Genomic DNA, 25,481 nt, shown 5'->3' with positions numbered 1-25,481 from the left:
GTTCTCAGGTGATCATTGCTTAACATATTATTATTGATAAGATTGTGGGAAATGTCTGTAGTTAGCCAGTGTTAAAAGAAAATTAAAACTTACCTCCAGATCAGGACCACACCCAGAAATGAAGCTGTCACCCTCATAGATTATAGGGAACGTTTTATTTGTTTTTTTACCCTATGCTCAGGGTGATACCCAAGGTTCCAATCAGAAGAGGTCTTTGACATTCAGTAAAGGGAATCCTTTCTGGCTGAATATCAACCCTGCCCTTCCTTCATGACAGAATTTTCCCATTATATTTCTCATTACCAAATTCATGTTTGTGGTAGCAAGCTTAGGTAATTCAGAAAAGAGCAAAAAGGATAGAAATCATTACCCCACTCTGCTCAGTAAGACTGTCTTGCCAGCGCCTCTCACTTTAGGTATGCCGGGCTGTCTTTCTGTCTTTCCCGGATGTCACTTCTGTTTGACTTTTTCTGTCCCTCCTGCAGAAAGTCTAATGGGGAGTTTGGCCACTGTCAGTCAGCACAGGAGTGCCCTTCTCAAAGCTTTGCACCCCAAGGACTTCCTTGCAGTTCACGTGGTCTGGGGAAAGGCTCTGGTTGACCTGCGTTGGGTCACATGCAAGTCTCCGTGGTTGGGGAGGCTGGGTCTCTAATTGGAAGGAGGGCATGGCCAAAAGTCATGGCTCCTCTGGATAGGCAGTCCAAGCATTCTCCCACAATACGTTGTAAATTTTAAAAAGACCCAAAAAAAAGGTTGTTAATAAGGAGCACACAGATATGTAATCTTTAATGGCTGGCATTGTTTGCAGGTAAAATATGCTATATGGGAGTTGCATTTTTATTTGCTTTATCTTTGTCTTATTTTAGAGATAGCTTAATAAACTGCGTATGCTTTTTGTCTGTTTTAAGGGACTTTTGTAAAGTAAGCCTGTGTGGTAGTGCCTGGACTGGTTAGTAGGAGGCCCGGGTTTGTTTCTCAGTTGGCTTCTAACTGCGTTTCTGACCTTGGGCAAGGGGTCATTTGGGTTTTCATTTACTGGCCTGGAGAAGGAGAGATTTAGAGAGATTTAACACCAAATTCCAATGCTATGGCTTGATTTTATCACTTTATATTATTTAGAGGGTTTGGAGTTGTGTGCTAGATTTTGTGCAACATTGTCATTACTGTGATTTATTTGGTGTCTTTGGCCAGGATGTGACCCTTCGATTTTACTGCACTTCCCATGGGACTATATGATTGGTTCTATGTTATGGTTTCTAGGGAATGTGCTGTGAAAGTAAAGCAGGGATGGTCTCTGTTATAAGAAACTTCACTGGGTGGCTCTTCTTTTGAAGACGACACTATTTGGTTAGTGACACACACTTAATGATGCTAAGTGTTCTAAAACAGCACGCTGTCCAAGTATTTGACAGGTGTCTTTTTACTGTCCATTGTGTTAGTTTATCCTGCCTTCGTGGACCACCTTACATTTATTTCTCTCTAGTTTCATCTCTTCGGTACCATATTTTGATAATCTGAGAGACTTTGATTTTTGATCTTGTGTGTTATAGGGTGTTAGCCACACCATTAGTGTGGGCGGCTGCTTTTTCCTATGGTCTGTTCTGAATTTCCTTGGCATGCTGAAAGACGTTGCGTACTGGGCTTGTGGCATACATTCACTCACGGAGTTTATCATGGCTCTGTGAAATGGAGAGCAGTGTGGAGCAGTTCTAGAACTGGGAGTAAAATATTGTAGCCTCAGCTTACTTCCAGAATTTGGCATTAGATAATATAAAATGGATTTACAGCTTGCCTCTTCGAAAACTATTGTTTAGTTGTAAAAATGGAAATGTATTGATAGGGAGGATCTAGTATATGAAAACAGAACCGAGAGTAAGGCTGTATTTGAGCTCCTAGCAATTGGCATTGGTAGATTTGTGTGGGTTGAAAACGTAAGTTTTAAATTTAGTGTATCCTTTTCCAGGGACTGGAGAAAACTATGTGGCATGTTTTAAAATACTGAAAAAAAAAAGAGGACCAGTTTTAAAATAAGAGTGTCCAGTGTGGTTGCAGTAATGCAGATAAACCTATTCACCTATGGAAATTTAGGGGGAAACCTCTAGGTTTAAAAACAACAAGACAGTTAAAAACAAGGTGAGAACAAGTGTCAGCTTAAAAGCAGGTAGAGGAGGAAAAGACTTATTTTGGAACTTAAGGAGGAAATAATTGTCACTTCCGTTTTCTCTTATGTTCTTCTTACTTTCTTTAAAATACTGGTCTTGTCTCTTGTAGGTTCCCTCCTGGATCTGTCTCATAAAATGTTTGTGTTAAAGTTGCTGTGTATATTGGGGCGCCTGGGTGGCTCAGTCGGTTAAGCGTCTGCCTTTGGCTCAGGTCATGATCCCAGGGTCCTGGGATCAAGCCCCGCATCGGGCTCCCTGCTCTGTGGGAAGCCTGCTTCTCCCTCTCGCACTCCCCCTGCTTGTGTTCCCTCTCTCGCTGTGTCTCTCTCTCTGTCAAATAAATAAATGAAATCTTTAAAAAAAAAAAAAAAGTTGCTGTGTATCAAGCAAAGCAGTTGACAATACATGCTTCAGTTTTAGAGTTTCCAAGACTAAGGGAAATAGCATAGGGGAAAGAGGAATTTGTTTGGGGTTGGGGGAGCTGGCTCCTCCCTCAAAGAGTATGGCCTAGAGATAGGGTAGAAACTCAAGAGAAATGTCAGCCATAGTTCCTTATCTGATGATATGGGCTATAGATCACACCAGGCTTTGGATTTTTGCTCCCTCTCCGTAGGGCAGCTTTGCATTTAGTCTGATCTGGGAGGATCATGTCCTCTGGAAGTAGGATTCTGTAAGGTGAGGAAAAGCCTTCCATTGCTTTTACCCCACTGTCCAGAGGGCTTCAGAGACACATTCATCAGTCATCTGTTCCATCCTCTTTGGTGATTTGCAGGAGAGTTTGTAATTAATTATATCTTGGTGCTTATGAGAAATGACACTTAATCTAGTGCCCGTGAACTTTGGCTTTCATCTATAGAAGGTGGAAATGTACTATATGTTGGCTAGCTGAACATAATAATAAAAAAAAAAGAAGGTGGAAATGTTCTGTTCCATAATAGAGTTGGTTGTATTTGCAGTAGTAAAAGAAACGATTGATTACTCTGAATTTTTTGTTTAAGGAAATTGCATACAGCATGCTTCTAAAATGGGGAGGATGGGATGGAATCCTTTTACAAAAGAAATGGAAGTAATGTTTCCACTTAAAACAAATCAGCAAGCTTTCGTGGGTGTGCCTCTTCACCTTCAGCATAACTTGAAGAGAAACTTACTGTATGTATGTTTCCACTTATTGACAGTGAATATGTACAGTGAGAAACTTATGTGTACTCCTTATTTAGAAACTGATGCTGCTGCTTGGAAGTCAATAGGCCAAAGGATGTGAAAAGCCAATGAGAAGAGAAAACTGAAACCCTCGGTGGGGGTGGATGGGGGGGGAATCTTAATGGAAGCACAAATATGATACCAAGTTAAGTCTAAGAGTACAAGTAGTTCACTCACAGGAGAAAATGAATTAAGAAATTAAGGGTGCATGTACATCTTATACTGTCGTGTCCTCTCTGGCCTGACTCCTTGTGTTAAGAATGATTTGTTTGCTTCAAAGATCTCCCTTCACTCCTTACTGTGGCCAGGTGACTGTGGGAGATTTTCTGTTACTCAACACGTGCCCATGTTTTGAAGTCACACAGTGGTATTGAATTAAGTAAGATCTGATTGCAAAAATGGACACTGTAGGCTGTTACACAAGATGTTACCATATGTTCATGTCACGAGACCTCACGTATGCTTTACGAAAAGAACAAACGTTACTCTTTCAAATCCGAGGAGTTTATAATTAATATTGGGGTCAAATATACTAGTTGCAGCATCTAAAATTCTTGCTGTCTCTACTGTTCTTTTTCCTTAGGTCTTTGCTGCTCCTGAGGATACCAGCTCCTCGTGGTCAGGGGCTTTTATCCATTCATAGCACTCATGCTGTGTTGGACATATGGTTTAGAAAATACTGTGTAAAAAAGGCTGGTTGAATTTGGGCAGATCTTGATAATGTGATTAGCATTTTCTTGTGAAGGTGGTGTTAGTATATTTTTTGTTAATCCTCTCTGTTTCGTGCCAAGTGGGCATCAGTTTGGTGAATGACAGGATTTGGGGGCAAAGATCCAGTTTGTTGGATGATAAAAATCAGGATCCTATAAAAGATCTAGAGAGGCTGCATTATGAGTGGAATCAAAGATGAAGAAATTCAGAGGATGCTAGGTGCAGGCCTGGGATCTGAGTGAGCCGTAGTCCCCACAGGAAGGGGAAACGGAGAGAAGAAAGGCCAGAGGAGGTCTTGTAGGCGAGGGAGCGTTGCGAGCATTGAGGACTGTGCAGTAGGGGAGTGCTGCCTCAGTCTGTCGCAGAGGTGAGGTCCTGTGCTCAGGGTGAGCCTGGCACACTGGACTTGGCTCTGGTGATCAGTGTTCAGTGCAGTAGCATCAGAAGCACATGGAAGTGCGGCCTCTGGAAGGTAGCGAAAGGGGGATGATTCTTCCCTTGCTTTGACTTAGTGGCTGTGGGCGTAGGACCAGCAGTGGTGGCAGGGGCAGCTCTCAGGTGCTGCGATCCCAACTGACGGGGTGTTCCTGACTCAGTTGTCCCAGGACTGCTTCCTGAAGTGGTACCCCTCCCCGGTGTGACAGAGGTACCAGTATTCTTACTGGGGCCGCTTTCCTCTTGTTCTGGGAGTCCCCTCCAGAGGCCCAGCCGAGAAACTGCTCGCTGGAAACTTTCAACGAGCTCATAAGCATCCAATTCCCTGTGTGAAAATCTCTCTCTGCTTAAAATAGCTAGCTTGTTTCCGGAGAAGTTTATGATGAGAATGAATGAGCTGCATTGGAAACAGAAGTTTCCCTGGAAGAATCCTACAGTGAGCAGCAGAGAGATGGATAAATGGATCTGTGGTTCTGTAGTGCACATACTACTTCTGCTTTCCTAACGGGTGCAAGGAGAGTGGACTTGCCTAAGGGAGCTGTTCTTACAATGCAGATTTCCAGGCTCTATCCCCAGAGATCCCGATTCAGGAAGAGGTGATGGAGTCCTGAAGTCTATGTTTTAAAAAAGCTGTTCCTGGTTATCTCTGAGGGATGGATAAATTGGGTACCATTGAACTAATTTCTTGACTCTGTGAGCTGTGCTCATGATGATCCTTTATTTTTTTAAAGATTTATTTATTTGAGAGAGAGCAGGCTTGCGCGTGCCCACCCTGCGCTAGTGGGGGAAGGCACAGGGAGAGAGAGAATCTTCAAGCCGACTCCCCGCTGAGTTCAGAGACTTGAGGCGGGGCTGATCTCACCACCCTGAGATCATGACCTTAGCTGAAACCAAGAGTCAGAGGCTCATTCGACTGGGCCACCCAGGTGCCCCATGATGATCCTTTTTGAAAAGGAGGACATGTTTAGGAGTTATACATTTTTAAAGATTCCACTGCCGAGGACTAACCTTTTCTTGAATTTAATGGGATTAATTCTGTGATTGCTGCCAGAATGTGGTAGTATTTCTAGACTGGAGTGTACAGGATTTCCTTCTTTTGTTATTACTAGAGGAAAGAAATATATTTCTGAAGTGTTACTGAATATAGGATAAAAATTGAGTTGTTTCGAATGAGAGTTAACAATATAACTGCGTACTTACAGTATTTTATTATATAAATATGGTATTTTACAGTATAATACCTCCATTTCATTGTATAAAATACTGTTAGTATATTTTCTTATCTTTGTTTATAGTTAAAGGAAAATCACAATGGAAGCTATTTAAAATACGGAAATGCCTCCTCAGAAGAGAGGTCAGGGGATTATTTGGAGAACTGGCAAATTCGGAATAATTTAGTAGTTTGGGAGTTCATTGAGCTCTGGAGGCCAGGTGGTTTAAGGATCAGGGCTCACATGTCCATGTAGATTAATATGGGGATGGAGATAGTGGGGAGAGGACATGTCTTGGTGTAAATATTCTGTTCTTATTTGATTTCTTCACCCCATATCCTACCCTTCCCCCCCCCCAAAAAAAGAAAAGAAAAACACCAGTCCTGATTTCTGTACTTCTCGTTCATCCTCTCATGCTGGCTTTTTGAAGATACATGCTAACAGATGAAGAAGGAAGTCACCATTATTCTGTGGTCTAATAGTGCCTACTTGATTGAAATTGATTAGCCCTAGATGATTGGAGTCCTCATAGCAGCGGGGGTTATATGTCAAATGGGCCTCCACTGACGGGCAAGACTGCTTTTCCTCTGCAGCTGCCAGGCTGCTTGAAATTAGGCAGAATGATTTTGCACTTGGATAATAGGCAGGAATTAACTGCAGCTCACCAAGTGCTGCATAATGATGGGAAATGTGGACGGCGCTAATCAAATGCATCTGCATATGGCATTTTCATTATGTATAAGAGGCATCGTGTGCATAGAAAGGAAATGAACTAGTAGGGCTTGTATGGGTGTGTGTTTGAGAAGATGCATCTGCAGAAGTGGCCTCCTCTTTCCCTTGTACACTGAATCCTGACAGAATGATTGAATTAGGAGGCTGGCATTGTGTGGTTGCTATAGGTTCTGAAAAAAACCCAGCTTTATTAAGACATAATTCATATACCGCGCAATTCACCCATTTAAAGTACACAGTTCACTGTTTTTTAGTTTATCTGGGGGATTGTGCAGCCATCACCACAATCTAATTTCAGAACATTTCTGTCCCTCTTAAAAGAAGCTATTGGTTCTTTTATAAAGAAAATGTGGTTTGCACTTTTTAAGAGACACTTTTTTCTGTTTTGGTTTTGGTTTTTTTTTTGATGGGGATGCAGATGATCTTAGGTCCTCTGCAGAATCCTCCTGTTTCTCAGAAAGCATGTGTTTTTATATATAGTCATAAAATATATTTTAATGTTTCAAAGGTTACTTGCTTTTCTGACTTTTGGACACAACCTCATGAATATGTTTTAGTTACTGGGTTTACCTAACTACTAGTTGGGACCTTTTCAGCCTCAGGTGATAGACTCCAATCATTTGGTTAAGCATTAAAAGGAATTTGTTAGCTCTTATAACCTGGAAGCAGGAGGGTTGTTGGCTTCAAGGAGTAAGTGAATTTTGGGATCCTCCCTCCACCTCTCAGATGTTTTACCTCCATGTTGGCCACATTTGCCTGTGTTGTAGCTGGAGGACTAGTGTGGGCCTGGGGTACACATGGGTTCCCCACTTGTGCTGAGCCAGGGCTGCAGCTGAGGGTCTGGTGCTGGGGCTCACCTCAGCTTGCCTTGGTTTTTGTGTAACTGGTATTTACAAATACCGTAGGTTTTGATTTCTTCATTCTGGGATTACAAATCTACTCATTTAAGCAGTGGGACAAAACAGTCATCTCAGGCCTGTTGTAGTAACTAGTGATGCTGATTCAGATGGTTCATCCGAGGTTTGAACCAGGCCCAGGCCCTGGATGCTGCCTTCTGAAAGATTCTCTCCAGCCAGGGGTTAACAAAGTGGGTCTCTTACGGCACTAGCTTTACCCTTCCAAGATGTTCGGTGCCGGATCCAATGCCTTATTTTCCTTGATAGGTTCAATATTCTGGTTTTTTAAAAAAATTTCTTAGTTTTCTTTCTTCTTCTTTTTTTTAATGATCTATTTATTTGAGAGAGAGAGAGAAAGGGAGCACAAACAGGGGGAGGGGCAGAGGGAGAGGGAGAAGCAGACTTTCCGCTGAGCAGGGAGCCTGATGGGGGACTTGATCCCAAGACCCTGAGATCATGACCTGAGCTGAAGGCAGATGCTTACCCAACTGGGCCACCCAGGCGCCCATTAAATTTCTTAGTTGTCTTGACATTTAGTAAGTTACTCTAATTTGTATACCCTTGACATGATTAGGCCTGACTTTTTTTTTAAGATGAATAAAAAATATAACTTAACCTGACATTGGTTTTTAAGACTGTTTTATACAGTTTCTTTCTTCCTTCCTTCCTTTTTCTTTCTTTCTTTCTTTCTTTCTTTCTTTCTTTCTTTCTTTCTTTCTTTCTTCTTTCTTTCTTTCTTTCTTTCTTTCTTTCTTTCTTTCCCTTAAAATGAGATTTAGTAAAGGTTTAAATTGAAATTTGGAAAACTTTTTTTTTAATGATCCTGTGGTTCTGCTGTGTTATGGTGAGGCTGACTTTATACTGGGTAATTAAAAAGGTATTCTGAGGCCTGAATTGTAATTTTATAAATCCGTGGCATCAGCTGAAAAGGTTTCCTTTTACTTAACAAATCCTATTCAGCAACTGTTCTCTAAATACTTGGGACATGTTGGCACACAAGACAGACCAAAATCCCTGTCCTGGTGGAACTTGTCATCAAATCAGGTACGGGAATGAGGCAGCAAACCTAAAGACAATAAACAGCTGAAACTAAAGGATGCTTGAAGACTGTCCATGGTGTGGAGGAAGTTGGGGCAAGGGCAAGGGAAAGCATGAGGATTGTGGGTGGGGACTGTCATTAGGGTGTGGAGGCTTTTCGGAGGGAGAGATTTTACACAGATTTGGAGGAGGTAAGAGGGTTGGCCATGAAGCCGCGTGAGAGAAGAACGTTCTGACAGATGAGCCAGTGCAGAGGCTCTTTAAGGTGGGAACTGCACCTGGAGTGCTCACAGAGCAGACGGCAGAGTTCACGGGAGACCTTTGAAGTGGGCAGTCTTTGCGGGGGTTCTGAGCAGAGCATAGCGACATGATCTGAGTTAGACTTACGAAGGCTGGTGTCGAGCCTCAACTGCAGAGAGAGCAGTTGAGGCCATGCGGCCACGAATCAGGACATGAGGGAGATGAGGGTCCTCGGACCATCTGGGAGGTGGTGAAGGTGGTGAGGTTCTGGAGATGCTTGGGAAGCAGAGCTCACAGATTTCCAGCAGATTGATGTGGGGTGAAAGGCAGAGAACAGTCCAGGATGATTCTAAGATTATTGGCTTGAACAGCTGAGCTGAGGTGGCTATCGATGGAGTGAGCTGGGGTAAGGAGTTTTGTTTTAGACTTTTTTTTTTTTAATGTCTTGTAGACATCCAGTTGGCCTGGGGGTGCGCAGCCCGGGGGCTGGGACCCAGGAGAGGGATGGGCCAGAGGTGTAAGTTTGGGGTGATGTTTGGTGCCTGAGATTGTACCAGATCAGACAGTGAGGGGCGTAGGAGGGAGCGAGAAGGCTTTCAGCCTGGGGGTCTCTGTCTTGAAGAAGTGGTGGAGGAAGAGGAGCCCCTGGGGCACTGAAAAGTATAACCAGTGACTTAGGGAAGTAAAGCAAAGTAACAACCAAGTGTTCTGGAATTGAAACTTCTGTTAGCTTTTAAATAACTGATAAATGTGGAAATGCGTGCTTTGAATTGATCAAAAGAAATGATTATAAGTGATGTTTAAAAAGAATGTGCCTTCCTATTGCTCTTGAGTTTTCTAAAAGCACATAACTGAAAAATTTTAATATTCTCAGAGACACTGAGCTGCTTAAGGGTTTTGGAGAATCAAGGGAGAGGGAGGTGTTCCCATTAATTTTAGTATTGCCTTCTCCTGTTCCTCTGTGTATTCGTGCACGGGCAGTTTTGTTTCTTTTTGTTTACTTGTTGGCAGCATATTTTTTTTCCACGGTGCTATTATTATCTTTGAAACACAGTTTTTATTATTAAGGGAGCCCCACTTCTTTGGGGATGGGCGTGCTTGACAACAGGATGGAGTGGGTCGGACAACGTTGCCACCAGCTGATCTTTGCTTTCCCCTCCCTTCTCTGCCGGACCCTGGAATCTGTGCTGGATTCATCCTGGGCTTTGTCTAGGGATGGAGAATGCTGGAAGCATTGGGGGAGATGGTAGAGACTAAGCCGGGCTGCAAGGCTGGGGCCGTTCTGACCAGTGGGAGGGTAGTAACAAGCCTGCAGGGCCAGACAAAGGGAGGGAGGGCCTGTGAAGAGGGGCCTGTCCCCTGGGCTTCGGTGACCACGGGGCTACTCTTTCTTCCGAGACATCTTCGGCAGTAACACTTCAATGCCTCAGGGGTTTGAAAGAAAAATTACAATTTAAAAGGAAAGCCCTTCATGCACTATTTGCATATGAGTGGCGCCTGTATAATTAAGAACAATTCAATTCCCTGCGCAGAATTGAAAGGGAGGCTCCAGCTACTTTGGCGGCTGTTCAGTGGAGTGCAGCCTGGAGCTGTCAGCTCCCTTGAATTAAGTTGGAGGCATTCTGCCAGCCTGCCTCCCCCAGCTACCTACCCTCCCCCCAACCACCCCCCACCGCCGCCAATAAATTAAATTCTAAAGCACTCTTTCGCCTTGTCCTGATTTGTTTCTGTGGAGTCTATGGAAATCAGAATATCAATCTTTACTATTTTGCTTTTCTGCCAACCTTAGAACTGACACTTCTCTACTCGGGGCAAACACTCTGCCGGGTACTTTGCAAGCTCTTTACATATAAATTTCATTTAATCCTCACAGTGGACCTACCTACTTACCTTAATTTTATAATAGTGGACACTGACATTCTGGTCCCAAGAACAGTAGATGGTCTCTTATACTCCTCTTTCTAGTTAATTCTGCTCCTGTGGGTTGGTTTCTGATTGGGATCCAGTCACCTGTGGGCCTTGGGAATGTAGCAGACTTCTTTCATTGCTAAAACCTTCTTGTCCCTTGGATTCCTTCCTCCCAAGACCAGGTAGGAAGCAGGACACCATCACCCCTGTTCTTCCTCTTCTGGTTTTGCAAGAGCTCTGCAGTTTGCCACAGTGTTGAAGGACTCTGAGTGCAGCAGGAAGGTAGTTGCTCTCCGACCTGGGGTTCCTGTCATCCATCCCCAGGGAAGGGGGCAGTGCATATCAGTAATTGAGTGTCTTTCAAGCAGTCTTTGAAAAGTAGAGTAATTTTTATTCCTTGCCTTCATGACAGTGTAAGTGGTGTTGGGCTCTTTTTGGCAAGGCCCCTTCGAGGACTTATTCCTAGCAGGTCAGGTGGGGACATCACCTGTGTGTTCCTTCTCGCACCGCTTATATTTCTGATGTGGTCACATCAGTATGGAATACCCTCCTAGCCTGGGTTCCCTGAAGTGTCTCGTAGGGGTCCTTGCATGGGATTGTCCCTTCATGTGTAGTTAGGAGCAGAACCATAGGTTCTAAACTAGAAGGTAGTTTCTGTGTGCCCAGTCCTAAAAGGAGTTCACAGACAAGCACTTCTCAGTTTACACCAGCTTGTGAACAAAGCCACCAGAGGCTACTACCACAGTTAGTGGCTTTTCCCAGTGAAAGGCAGCCGGGAGCTATCCTTTCTTTACTTAGAATTGTCTTTGTTTTGCCGTAAGGTTTGGGTTACTTTTATTGCTTAACCATGTAGCTTTCTGATTTATTGGGAAGCTGTGGTTCTGGACCACATGAAAGGGGGACGCACTGGGAGCCCATCCCCCCGGGGCCAGTAGAGGCTGGAAGGATGAGGAAGTTACTTAGCATTATTTCTTCAGCAGTGGCCCCTGCATTTTCTGGTGTTAGAGAAGGGCGAGAAGCTGTTTCAGTTAGAATTAAGTTTTTAGGTAACAGAGTTACAAGATATCAGTGGTTTAAAACAAGATAGATCCAAAAATCTATGAAGAACTTATCAAACTCAATACCCAAAAAACAAGTAATCCAGTCAGAAAATGTCAGCAGAAAACGTAAACAGACACTTCTCCAAAGAACACATACAAATGGCCAACAGGCACACAAAAAATGCTCATCACTCAGCATCAGGGAAATACAAATCAAAACCACGGTGAGATACCACCTCACACCAGTCAGAATGGCTAAAATTAACAAGTCAGGAAAGGAAAGATGTTGGCGAGGATGCGGAGAAAGGGGAACCCTCCTACACTGTGGGAGGGAATGCAAGCTGGTGCAGGCACTCTGGAAAACAGTATGGAGGTTCCTCAAGAAGTTGAAAATAGAGCTGCCCTATGACCCAGCAACTGCACTACTGGATACTTACCCCAAAGATACAAATGCAGTGATCCAAAGGGGTACGTGCAGCGCCCCGATGTTCATAGCAGCAATGTCCACAATAGCCAAACTATGGAAAGAGCCCAGATGTCCATCTACAGGTGAATGGATAAAGATGTGAGATACACACACACACAATGGAATATTACTCAACCATCAAAAGGAATGAAATCTTGCCATCTGCAACAACATGGATAGAACTAGAGTGTATTATGCTGAGCGAAATAAGTCAGAGAAAGACAAATACCATATTATTTCATTCATATGTAGGATTTTAAGAAACCAAACAAATGAACATAGGGGAAGGGAGGGAAAAATAAAATAAGATAAAAACAGAGAGGGAGGCAAACCATAGAGACTCTTAACTCCAGGAAATAAACAGAGTTGCTGGAGGGGAGGTGGGTTTGGGATGTGGTAACTGGGCAATGGGCATTAAGGAAGGCACTTGATGTAATGAACACTGGGTGTTGTATGCAGCTGATGAATCACAAACTCTACCTCTGAAACTAATAATACATAATATATTAATTGATTTTACATAAATTCTTAAAAATAAAGCAAAAAAATAAATAAGATAAGTTTTCTCTCTCCCGTGTGAGTCTGGACTTCCCAGCTTCAGGCTCCAGGAGGTCTTCAGGGACCACCCCCTCCCCCACCCCCTGCTCCCCCCAGGTCACCACACTGCCTTCCCTAGGGTACTGGGCCTGGTGCTCAGGATGCAGGGTGGAGACACTTGTGTCCATGCAGCAGGGAGGAGGAAGGAATGAAGGAGAGGGCCAGAGGGTTCCTGGAAGCCGCTGCATAACACTCCAGCTTACCTCCCATTTGTTGGAACTTGGTCCCGTAGCTATACCCAGCTGCAAGGGAGCCCAGGAAAGGTGCCCACCAAAAAATTATATGAAAGAGGGAGAGAAGGAATATTAACGGCTGAAGAACAATTCCTGTCACACTGAGCCCTGGGAAAGAAACCATGAAACCTTTACCATTATTTCTCAAGGGAAGACTGTTTTTGACATAACACATTTTTAAGCCTTCCCCCTCACCCGCTGCAACCCCTAGGGAAAAAAGTAACCCAACCCTTCTGATTTGTATTAAGGAATACTTGTCTTTCTGGGAACATTCTAGTCTCGTTTCTCCCGTGTAAGTATTACTTGGGTTTCACATGAGAAAAAATCAGCTTTTAAGCCATTCTGACAGTGGGATTCTATCATACAAGAAGTGAGCTTGGCAGTAGTAAGTGATGCTCTGTGGGCAAGTGTGTGGTATATGCCAGTGTGTTTAGTGGACAGCTTGACAGGAAAAGAGCTGCTTCTACATTTAAAAAAAATATTCAGTAGGTTTGTTTTTTGTTTTTAAAGAAGACTTGACCTTGTTGAAGAGTGACGTGTTGTCCAGGTATTCTGAGAAGCAGGAATGCCTGGACACACAAGTTAGTATTGTACGAGACTAACAATGGCCGTGCTCTTCCCAGTAAGCTGACACTGCAAGTCCCGCACTTGCTCTGGCCCAGAAGGCTGCAAGGCTGGCCGCTCCAATAACAGTTAAAAAGTGTAGACATTTCTCATTAGAGTTTTCCAACTGGATTGCTAATAGTCTTTGTAATTGCCTGAAGATGATTTTGATATATTGCTCACACTGGCATTTAAAAAAAAAATCGGGGCACCTGGCTGGCTCAGTTGGTAGAGCATCTGACTCTTGATCTCAGAGTCGTGAGTTCAAGACCCATGTTGGGTGTAGAGATGACTTAAATAAGTAAAACTTAAAAAATTAAAAAAAAAATCAATTCATTGTGTTTGAATTAAAGTGTTGTTCTGGGACGTGAAGTGATATAGGATTATTCTTTCATCCTACCAAGAAACTAAGAAATTAGCTTGTATATGTGTCAGTTTTTACCTTCTTGGCCTTTCTGTGGTCTGTGTGCCTTCATTTCTGTTTCTCCCCTTGTCTGGAATTCCTCCTCCATTTCACCTGAAGACAGAACATACCGGGCTTCCAAGCCCTACTCTATGCTGCCTCTTCCAGAACAATTTTCCTAACCTGCTCCACACCATTTTTTCCCTCTCATGGACTGTGCCCCACCTTGTATTATATGCAAGACAGTAAGCTTTTGATTCATCTCTGGAGGCTTTGGCTGTTGTAATATCTTAATTCAGGGAAAAGGAAGAAATTAATGGCATTGCTACTTTTATAATATTAGTGAATAAGTATAGCTACCCAGTTGCTGAAAGGGTTATAGATAAGCTTAAAAAATAGCTGGTTCATGTTCAGAGAACTAATATCTAAAGCTATATGGACGCTTTGAGAGCTCAAAGTTGGTTTTCTGGAAATAGACACAGTATTGCAGAAACTTTGGATTGTCTATCTGTGATTGAGAAGGAAAGTCCTTCATCCTGAGTCTCCCCGTTCCCTTAGTGTTCCTGTGACTTTCTGGCTGGGCTTCCACTTCTGATGTGTAGCCTCTGGGCAACTCTGTTGCTACTTGGAGACTGAATTACTTTTTCATCCTAACTTGTTGTCCTCGAGCTGAAAGGTAATGCAAAATGCGTTTTGTATTTTGCAGATTTAAAAATCACATTTAATTATTTTAACATATAGTAGAATCTAGGAAAAGATGTGACATCTTTAAACCATAGATGAGAAGCCATACTTTGCACCAAGGCATAAGTTGGAACAGGAGTTAGGAAACATGGGCTTAATTACTGGTCTTTTCTTTTCTTTCATTTATTTATGTATTTCTTTTGCCTTTTCTTTTTTAAGTTTTTGCAAATCTAATCACTTAGCTAAAGGAGTTCTGTATGGCATGTGGACTGTGGTGTAAATGTAATAATATATTTTAAAATTCTTTGAAATGAAAACATAATGCTCTTTGAGGGTTCCCGGACCCAATTCCAATGTGTGTGGGAGTTCCCCCACATGCAACACCGAGCAATTCTAGGACACCAGCAGGATGTCCAAGAGTTCCACTCAATTCTGACACAACCTACTCAGAGATCTCACAGGTTAAGGGGTCAAACCTACAAGACAGCCCTCTCCACTGGCCCCTCACTTCAGATGCTGGTCACAAACCCCAGGTTGTTACCTGTGTTTCTGACTGACAGGTACAGATTGGTGGTTCCGATGACCTTCTCCTTAGGTTCGATTAATTTGCTAGAGCGCTGTCAGAAATCAGGGAAACACTTAGGCTCGCCAGTTTATTAAAGGATAGGTATCAGCAGCCAAATGAAGAGATGCATAGGGTGGGGTCTGGGGGAAAGGGCGCTGAGCTTCCATGCTCTCTCCAGACCCTCCATTCTTTCTGCCTCCCTACCAGTTCACCAACCTGGAAGTCCTAGGAATCAGTCTCTTTGAGTATTTGTGGAGGCTTTCTTACAAATAAAGATAGACTAAGTCATTGGTCATTGGCTGAATCAACCTCCAGCCCCACCCTTCTCCCCTCCCAGAGGAGGTTGGGGGCAGTGACTGAAAGTTTCAAGTCTCTAATCACAAGGTTGGTTCCCCTGGCAACCAGCCCCCCCATTCTTGGTTGGGGTCCAGCATTCATTAACATAACAGAAGACTCCTTTATCACCCTTAACACTTGGGAAATCCCAAGAGTTTTGGGAGCTATGAGCCATGAACTGTGGACAAAGACAAAATATATATGAGAAATCAATACTGACAAACCACAATATTGCAAATGCCTTTTGAATATAAGGTCCTGTTAGTGCCACTAGAAGGAGGGGACAGACTTGAGTGGTGTGAATGTGTCGGGGCCCAGCAGGGCCTTCAGCATCCATCGCATGGGGAGTTAAGAAGAGTATAGGAGTCAAAATCTCAATAAGTCTCCCTGGGCAATATGGGCATACCATGGTCCTGTATCCTCTGAGGATAAATTCCAAGAGCCCCAGTGGATGCCTGAAACTAACTGCAGATAGTACGGAGCCCTGTCTATACAGTTGACCCTTGAACAACATGGGCTGGGAGCACTTACTCCCGACGCAGTTGAAAATCCACATACAACTTTTGACTCCCCCAAAACTTCACTACAAATAGCCTACTGTTGACCAGAAGTCTTATAGATAATGTAAACAGACTGTTCACACATTTTGTAGGTTCTGTGTGTTATATACTGTATTCTTTTTGTTGTTGTTGTTGTTTTATTATGTTAATCACCATACATTACATCACTAGTTTTTGATGTAGTGTTCCATGATTCATTGTTTGTGTATAACACCCAGTGCTCCATGCAGAACGTGCCCTCTTTAATACCCATTACCAGGCTAACCCATCCTCTCACCCCCCTCCCCCCTAGAACCCTCAGTTTGTTTTTCAGAGTCCATATATACTGTATTCTTTTTTTTTTAAGATATTATTTATTTATTTATTTGACAGCATGAGTAGGCGGAGGGGCAGGCAGAGGGGCAGGCAGAGGGAAAGAGAGAAGCAGGCTCTCCGCTGAGCAGGGAGCCCAATGCGGGTCTCAATCCCAGGACCCTGGGATCATGACCTGAGCTGAAGGCAGATGCTTAACCGACTGAGCCACCCAAGCGCCCCCATATATACTGTATTCTTTCATAAAGTAAGCTAGAGGGAAAAAAATGTTAAGAAAATCATAAGCAAGAAAAAATTCATTTACAGTATTGTATTTATGGAAAAAAAATTTGTGTACAAGTGGACCCGTGCAGTTCAAACCTGTGTTGTTCAATGATCAGCTGTGCTGTTTTTCTTCCTAATCATACATACCTATGATAAAGTTTAATTTATAAATTAGGCACAATAGCAGATTAACAACAACAATAACAAAATAGAACAATTATGACAATATACATAAAAGCTATATGCATGTGATCTCTTTCAAAATACCTGATTGTACTGCCCTCACCCTTCTTGTGATGATGTGAGATGTAAAATGCCTACCTAATGAGATGAAGTGAGGTGAACGATGTAGGCTTTTTGACCTAGCATTAGGCTAGTATTGACCTTCTGGCTGTATATCTGAAGGATTATCTGCTTCTGGACTGTGGTTGATGGCAGGTAACTGAAACCACAGCAAGCAAAACCGTGGATTGGGGGTGCGGGGGGACTGGTGTGCCGTGCTGTGATCCGAAGGGGAGTCTGAGCGAGATGTTGAACTCCGCCATGGATTCCATTTCGATGTGCCCGTAGGCCAGCTGTGGGGTGGCGTCTGGTGCATTTGGAAACCCAAGTCAGGAGCTCAGCAGAGGGGTCGAGTCCCCAGATACACAGTCTTGGGAAATGAATCAGTCAAACCACAGAAACCAGCTCTGGCTGATTCAAGCAGAAAAGGAATTTATTGAAAAGATGTTGGGCAGCTCTCAGAATCTCTAGGAAGACTTAAGAACCGGGCTCAGAAAACAAAGCAAGGAAGAGGGGACTTAGCAGATAGAACCACAGCCAGGATTGTGCCGTGGAAGCAGATGCTGAGGACACTGCGGTCCTTGACGCCTGCCCCGCTGGCTGGCTGCCGTGCCCATCCCCAGAACGATTCTCCGCTTTCTTGCCTTCCTCGTGGCACCAGCTCCCGATGCCCTGCTTCAGGCAGGTGAATCTGGCCATGTCTGGGTCATATGCCAGCATCCTGATTACACGCGGGGCTAGAAAAATGAGTTAACTGGCCCTTTCAGAATCCAGGAGGCGTGACAGTGGGAAGTGTGTGGTGAAGGTAAGGAAACTTGGATGCTGGACAAAGAAATGACAGCTGTCCATATCGGAGGATGCACCCAGTTGGTGATAGCTGCAACTAGGGGGTAGGTAGGATTGGCCAGAGTGAGACTTTAGGGAGCGCTGAGGGGACAGTCCTGTGGGCGAGAGGAGCTTGACAGGGAGCTGAGAAGGAGCAGCACAGAGGGAAGAGGGAGACTGGGCAAGATTTCCTAGAAACCAAGGAGGGGCACTTCAGGAGAAGAGCCAGTGGGCAGATCGAGTAACCTCAGCACTTGCCTTCCTGGCGTGTCCTCACTGATGACCTCAGCAAAGCATTTTTGGTAGAGTGAGGGGGCAGGACACCAGAGACATGGATGGGAGGTGGTGTAGCGTAGGGGCTCCGTCCCGGTCCGCCGGCCACCGGGCAGCAGAGTGGGCTTTGGCTGGTTGTTTAAACCCTCAAAACATGGGTTTCTTTGGGTATGGAGATGGGATAATAATGGTGTCCACAGAGGGTGCTTAGGATTACGTGGGATAGTGCCGGGCACAGCATCTGGTCCACTGTCAGTGTTTAATAAATGTTCTCGCTGTCACGGTTACTTTCGCCCACAGTTGAAGGGTTGAAGGTCAAAGGGTCTAAAGGGTCTTCTCAAGTGAGAACAGCATGAGTCTCTCCTGTGCCTAAGTGGAGGAGAAAGACAGCAGGAGGGGATGCAGAGAATCCCGGAGAGGGCAGGATGGGTAAGGGCCTGGAATCAGCCCAGGTTCCACCCAGAAAGGGGCTTTGGGGCATTAGTCTTTGAGAGAAGGAACGCCTCCTCCATGGGTGGTATGAACTGGGAGAACATCTTCACAACTTGAGGGACAGATTGGAGTGCGGGGCTTTTGTTCTGGCCTTGGGAAGGCGTGGCCATCAACAGGCAGATATCCCATTATCAGTGAGAGCACCTCTGACAGACCCCTGCTGGTATTATTGCTCCAGGCCTTTTCCTCTTTGCTTTGACCTTGAAGCCTGAGACTTCATGTAATAGAAGAAGCTAGGAAAATCATGTCCAACCAAATGATTTCCCCCCCTCTTTGGGGATTCAGTGGGGAAAAACACTGGTTTCTGCCTTCATTGTTCAGTGGTTCTTTGCCAGTAGTTACTTTGCCAGGAAGGATGGCGATTCTAACCGTGGTGGGCAGCAGAGTGGGCTGTGTTTTGTTTCTATTGTATTTTTCCTCCGTAAACTTCTGGGAGAAGTATTTTTTTTTAAGTTAAGAGTAAGAACTGAAAGCAACTTGTAGAACTAAGGTTACAATGTGGAATTTCATAACTCACGTAGTTCTGGAACTTATTTCATAAATCACACAGTTTGGGCCTTTTCGCCGAGGTCCCTAAGGCTGGGTACCTTTGGATCGTAGGAGTGATTAGGCAGGGCAGTGTCTGTGCTAACGGTAGGTGGGAGCCTGTGGAGGCCTCGCCCCAGAGTGGCCGGTCTCATGTGGGCAGGCTTCAGTAAGGGCTGCCCTAGGCAGGAGCTGCTTCTATCTGTGCAGGGATCCATCCCAGTTCTGTGTAGCGCAAGAGTACTGAAATCCCCCCGGGCGCCTGGGACTAGCGGCTGAGTCCTGGGAATACCTGCTGTTGGCTCAAGGTCCAAGGGAATTAACAGCGCATGAGTCCCTACCTTTGTGGAATCTGTAGGTCTTCTCCAGCGTTCTCAGCCCTGGGCTCTCATGGGCGCTCCCATTCTCCTGACTAAGGAGAACAGCCCAGTAAGTAGCTCAGTAGCATAACATGTCTTTCCTTGAATGCTTCAGAGTCTAGACAATAGTGTTCTTTTGCTACAGTCTCCTTTGTTACCTTTCTGAGGCAGAGAGGGTTTGCAAAATATGTGTGAAGCCAGTTCTCTTGTCCTTGTACTCATCCAGTGGCTAAAGCCTGGTCATGGCCCTCTCTCAAGGGATTGAAAGAGTTTGCATGGAAAGGCAGGGAGCTGTAGATGTTGGGGCTTTGAGAGGCCGATGGAAACCAGTCCATTTAGGAATATGAAAAACCAGACAGTTCCATCCTCCCTGGAGGTGGTCACTGTTTCTCAAATCCCTGCCAGAGGGTAAAGTTATTTTTCACCTGTTCAGAAAGGACAACAACAGCCTCTGAAGGCTGTGTTCTGAAACACTACAGTCTTCTCCAGAAACTGGTTAAACCTTCAGGTTCCTTTAGGAGTAAAGGCCCAGCACAGACCCACAGTGCGTGAGACCCGTTTCAGGGCACGTTGTGGCATGTGTCGGGCTCGTGTCCCATCCCAGTGTTCTCGTTGTCCAGCAAGGCCTCATCGTTGGCTCCCTCCCTGTCTGCTCCCTCCTGCCCTCACAGTTCATGATCTGTACTCCACCACTCAGAGCTGCCAGGCCAACTGTCTAGTGTGTTTTCCTTGCTCGGATGGTGTTCTCCAGATGTGGCCTGTGCTTTCCTTAGCCTTTGTGTCTTCCCTCCGGCTGTTAGTTTTGTTTAAGTGGCCTTCCTTCAGTTTCTATTCGAGGTCACTGTTCCTTGAGGCCCCTGCCTCCTCACACCCCCAACCCCAAGCCTTTCCTGACTTTTTCAGAGAGTTCTGTTCCTCTCTTTGAACTTCTTGATCTTTGAGTTTTGCTTGTTGGCCTACAAGCCTTGTCTGGCTCCCTGGATCTTAACCTTGAGGGGAGAATCTTTCTAGAGCTAGCCCCCTGCCCTGGGGCAGCCAGTCCTTACTGAGTATTTGCCACAAGGCTGGGTCTGCAATTCCTGGGCCCTGTTGCTCATTCCAGAGGGGTGGAGCACTGCGTTTGCAGTGATGTGTTCGTTTGGTCAGATAACATTTCTGAGTGGCCTGAGCAGTTGGTTATAGTTAACTCATTTCCATATCGAAGTCACTGGACTGAAATGTTTTAATGGGTATGTCTGATATCAGCAGATAGATTTAATTTTCCTAGGAATACAGAGTCTGGGCATCTGAGCACTCCTCTAAGGATGTCAGAGCCATGCTTCTTAAGTTTGCCAAAGAGGAAACTCATATCAGACCTGGGACCTGAACCAAGGTCTTCTCATTTCCACAGAAATTTCTTTTCTCTTATTCTACCCACTTTTTTGAACTGTTTCTTTGTTTTATATAGAGAGAAAAAAAGTTAGCTGAAGTTTCTGAAAAAAGAGATAAAAGAGGAAAAGTCAGATAATCTTAGGCAATGATATTCTTTCCAGACAGCACATGTAGAATTCCTCCTCCACGTGTGCTGCCACTGAGGGAAGAGTCAGCTCTGCGGAAGGCAGGTGTCTTCAGAAGGGCTAAGAGAGTGTATGGGGCAGGGTCCATGTAAACAAGAGCCCCCTCACCTTAGATTACTGTCACCTGTATTTCCCCTCCCTGTGTTCCTGTTAGAGAAGCAAAATGGCTCTTTTATTTTTCTCTTCTCATAAAGGGCTTTTCCTTAGAATTCTCTTGCTGGTGGGGAGGGGTGAACATTAGAAATATGTGGCACGAATTTATCATTTGTTTTTACAAGATGCCTGAGTTTATTTTACGCCGGATGAGGGGACTCCTAAGAGTGAAAGAGGCCAGGTGAACTGTGACATAAAAGAAGCATTCACATTACTAAGGGCACACATGTGAAAAGGTTAATGCTGACTTTTGAGTAAAGGAGAAAAGGGAGGGAATTTTGTCTTTTACTGCTGTAGCTCGTAAAGCTTAAGTTCCTTTGATGTCATCGATTTGGAAATGAAAACTTTGGCATCTTTAAACACAGTATAATTTCTTAGCTACCACTGATATTTGAGGATTGTTGTTGATGTCCACAGTTGGCTAAATTTTGGCAGTTTGCTGTGTTTTTCCCCCTTCCGTCTTTAACAAATACTTGAGGGCATGTGCGCATGTGTGAGTATTGTCCAGGGCAGTACCTACGTCTAAAATGGTTTTATCTTTGAAAACTAACTTTTTAACTTAGGCAGTGATGTTAAATCTCCTTGTAACTTGATCTCCTTTCCAAATTGTGAAGTCAAGTGAGTTGAAACTGACCAAAGAGAAAAATGAATCTGTTCTATGACTTTTAGGAAGAAATACTGACATGATTTTACTTCTCCATTATGAGATTAAAATAGGGTTTTCTCTGAAGTTAGAGAAATTCTGGCTGTGTCTAGTCTAGTGCTTTAAGTTGGACCTTACATATCTGATTTTTGTTGGGTTTGTAAAACTTCCTGATTGTGGGATTTAAAAATCTCTGTTGTGATATGAGATGGCCCAGGTTTATATTTCATTTGTTCTATTCAGAGATAATTACTGCTACCCGTTTGGGACTTTTAAATCCCCAGGTCAGCTCTGACTCAAGCCCAATTGGCTTCTCCATCTGTTCTCATTACTTTTCTTGTTAGGTGACAGTCTTCCTCTTAGTAACATGATCTAATATTTATTGCACTTTTAACTGTGTGCCAGGCATGAAGCAAAGGCATTATTATCTGATTTTAACCTCAGGATAACTATATGGTAGATACTGTTGTCATCTTCATTTTAAAATAATAAGGCTGGAACTTTTGAGAAGTTAAGTGATTGACCTGCTCAGGACTAGAGAATGGTGACCTTAGGCCTGGAATCTAAGTTTGTCTACACTCTGAAGCCCAAACCCTCACCCAGCCACTAGACTGCCTTGGTTCCTTGGGTAGGTCCTGTGAACTTGGATAGGCCTGAACTCCATACTAGCTTCATGTTACTGACCTCGACAGATCTGCATTGGCATTCTGGCTCTCTTAGTAGCTGCGGGAGCTTGAGTGAATTGCTTAAATCCTTAAAACCTTGTCTTCGTTCAGAAGTTGGGTGTGAAATCTGATGATAAATCCACTTTCGGTGCACGAGACAGGAAGAGACTATAATTATTTTACTTATTACTTATACAGTGGCCTGACTTTTCTAAGATAGTTTTTGGCATGCGAAGTTGCCTGTTTTCTTTTTCTTCTAGAATGCTGAGCCCTGGCCACCTCCATCTGATGTTGGCACTTCTTTACATCTGTCACCTCCTGGGGTTCTCCAAAACATTTCTGGAGGCAACTAGGTGTGTTAGTGGCTTTTTGGTACACAAGTCATGGAGTGGGTCCATGCCTTTTGGGGTTGGAGGGAGACCAGTAAACAGCATACCTCTTCTCGGCTCAAGTTCAACACCAGTGGAGAAGTGGCAGAAGTTGGGCAGATGGAGACTGAGCTGTCACCTTAGATAGGGGCAGTAAAGTGAAGAGAGGAAGGAAAGATTGCAGCCAGGATTCTCCCTATCAGATGAGGATTTTGGAGGGGTTCTTTGGTCTCTGTGTTGTTTGCACCTTCAAGGAAATGGGAGACGGGCTTGCTGAAGGTCACAAAGCTTCTATCGGCCAGCAGCTCTGAAACTCAGATGTCCACTCCTAGACCAGTCTTGGGACCATGTTTGGTGGAGCACTTAGGTGGTGGGAGGAGACGAGGGAAACACTGTATTTTGGAAAGTTTGCTGGAATCTTTGAAAATAGCTACACATGTTGCATTTCGGGGCTTCTTCAGTTAAATATCTTTGGATTACATGGCTTTTAAAATGTCATATGACCCAGGTCCCTGGGTGGCTCAGTTGGTTAAGCGTCTGACTCTTGATTTTGGCTCAGGTCATGATCTCTAGGTCATGAGATTGAGCCCCGAGTTGGACTCTGTGCTCAGCATGGAGTCTGCTTGAGGTTCTCTCTCTGTCTCCCCCCACCCCACCATTTGTGCATGCTCTCTCAAATAAATAAATATTTTTTAAAAAATAAAATGTCATATGACCACTGATAGTTTCTTGGTGTATCTATCACACATACACACCCACATACATATATACACATGCTTTGCATTTTAGGTCTTTAAGTATATTTAGGTGTATGTATGTATATGTGCATGTACATTATATTATTATGTTATATATAATATATGTTTTTCTTTTATTTGTTTTCTATTTATGTTTTTGGGTATGTTAATTTGTGTCTTGGTTCTGAAGAAAAATCATCATAATGATTAAAAATTGCAGAAAAATATGACTGCCATGTGAGGTTTTATGTAATGATTATTCTTAAAAATACAGATTTGGTGATGGTTTTGGCCTTGAGGGGCAACCCTGGCTACACTCCCCATCCTTTCCCTGTTACAGATAGTCTACTAATTTAGAGGCCAAATCTCTTTCCCTCTCCAGCCCCTCACCTCCACCCACCTTACATGTATGTCTTTTCTTGATTTGGAGTTTATGAAAATAGTCATGTTATTCAAATGCATCCAGAAATGAAGCCTATTAAAACTTAAATGCTTCCCCATTTTTGTTGAATGCTTACAGAATCTGTACATTTGATACGAAGTTGTATTAACCATCATCTAATCATCTAAAAGTATTTTAAATTTTTGCAGCTGTAGAATTATATTAGACTTCTGATAATTCAATTTTTACATTTAAAACCAATTTAGACTTATCTATAAGGGAGTAAAATTATATCTCTTGAGAGCCATTGGCCTAAGTATATACTCTTAACTCAGCATTCAAATTTCAAAACTACAACAAAATTAATCTGTCTTGTCTTTTCTTTTTTAGCTTCTCAGACAAACTATTTAGTGGAAAGGGCTTACATTTTCAGCCGTCAGTTCTAGATTTTGGAATTCAGTAAGTATCTTCTTTATAATTTTTAATAACTTGTTTAATTTGCATTATTTGCCATCAGGATATCATTTATATATGCTTAAAATATATTAATATATTTAACATGTATTTATAACATTTATATATCTGTATATAAAATGTTAAGTACATTTTAAGTATATTAGTAATATAAGGGATATTGACCTTGGGACTTGTTAAGAGGAATATTTTTGTGAAAAGGAGAGTGTAAAATTGTTTTAGCCATTTCTTCAGTTTTTAATAAATACTCCTTATAATATTTTATAGTAATTGGAATTTAATAAGAAGTCAATATTAAGTCCTGTTTTTCTATAACAAATCAGGTCATTTTATAGTGAAAAACACTAAATACTGATGGTTTCTGAACTCTTTTCATTAGATTCATTTGCTTGTTTTTACTTCTCGTTATACTTTGTTATGCTCTGTGCAAACGTTAGTTGTTACCATTAAGACTTTGGAAATAAGTCAGGTGGAGAAGACAGCATATAAACTGTAATTACTTAACAGTGCATCACATTCAGAACCAGGAAGATGAAGGGAACATGACTTGAGTGTTGGTTGAGGGACTAATCTGGGAACTTGGAGAAATTAGGAGAAGGGCGATGCTGGGCGGAAGGGAGAACTTAAGGACTCTCGTTGGCATTAACACTTAAAGTGGTTGAAGTTCGAAACTTCAGGTGTTAAACGCCCTGGGTGCAGCATATCTTGGCACTGAGAAGATACGGTTTCACGTTCGTAGAGTTTCAAGTATGGGAGTGAAAGTGTTTCAGGTGTCAAAGCTCTGCTTACTTAAGCAGCCTGGAACATCAATTTCACAAAGAGCTTTTTGAGTTACGGGATGAGTTAGGTGAATGAAATAGGCGTGGTGCTGGGAGAGCATCTGGGGGGAGTTAGTGGTGGGCTCCTGGGGTGCCCTCCGTGACTCATCTGGATTGCCTTCTTTCCTTTCCTTCTGATCAACAAAAGATTAGAGCTGCAGTAAAGAAGGAATTTTAAATGTGAAAGTACCTTGTTGAGCTTTTAAAGGAGATTCTGTGAAAGGAAGAAGAGAGGAAAGTGGGAAGGGCGCTTGCTGACTTTACCAGATTCCAGGTGTCTGTTTTTTTGTGTTTGAATTTGTATATTTTTACTGTTAGGTAAAGAAACGTTCA

General features: G+C 43.4%; 1 protein-coding gene across 1 annotated transcript in view; it reads left to right on the top strand.

The window, feature by feature from the left end:
• The window catches only part of TMEM131L (transmembrane 131 like), a 166,672-nt gene that overhangs the window by 60,654 nt on the left and 80,537 nt on the right, over positions 1 to 25,481 (top strand). The window contains exon 5 of the mRNA XM_035023255.1: positions 24,247 to 24,315. Coding sequence (XP_034879146.1) covers positions 24,247 to 24,315 — 69 coding nt within the window. The remainder of the gene's footprint in view (positions 1 to 24,246; positions 24,316 to 25,481) is intronic.

Source organism: Mirounga leonina, unplaced genomic scaffold (genome assembly GCF_011800145.1).
Source record: "Mirounga leonina isolate KUSES-001 unplaced genomic scaffold, KU_Mleo_1.0 Mir_176, whole genome shotgun sequence".
NCBI classification, from domain to species: Eukaryota; Metazoa; Chordata; class Mammalia; order Carnivora; family Phocidae; genus Mirounga; species Mirounga leonina.
Note: the sequence above shows the minus strand (reverse complement) of the source record. Positions and strands in the feature narration are given on the sequence as shown.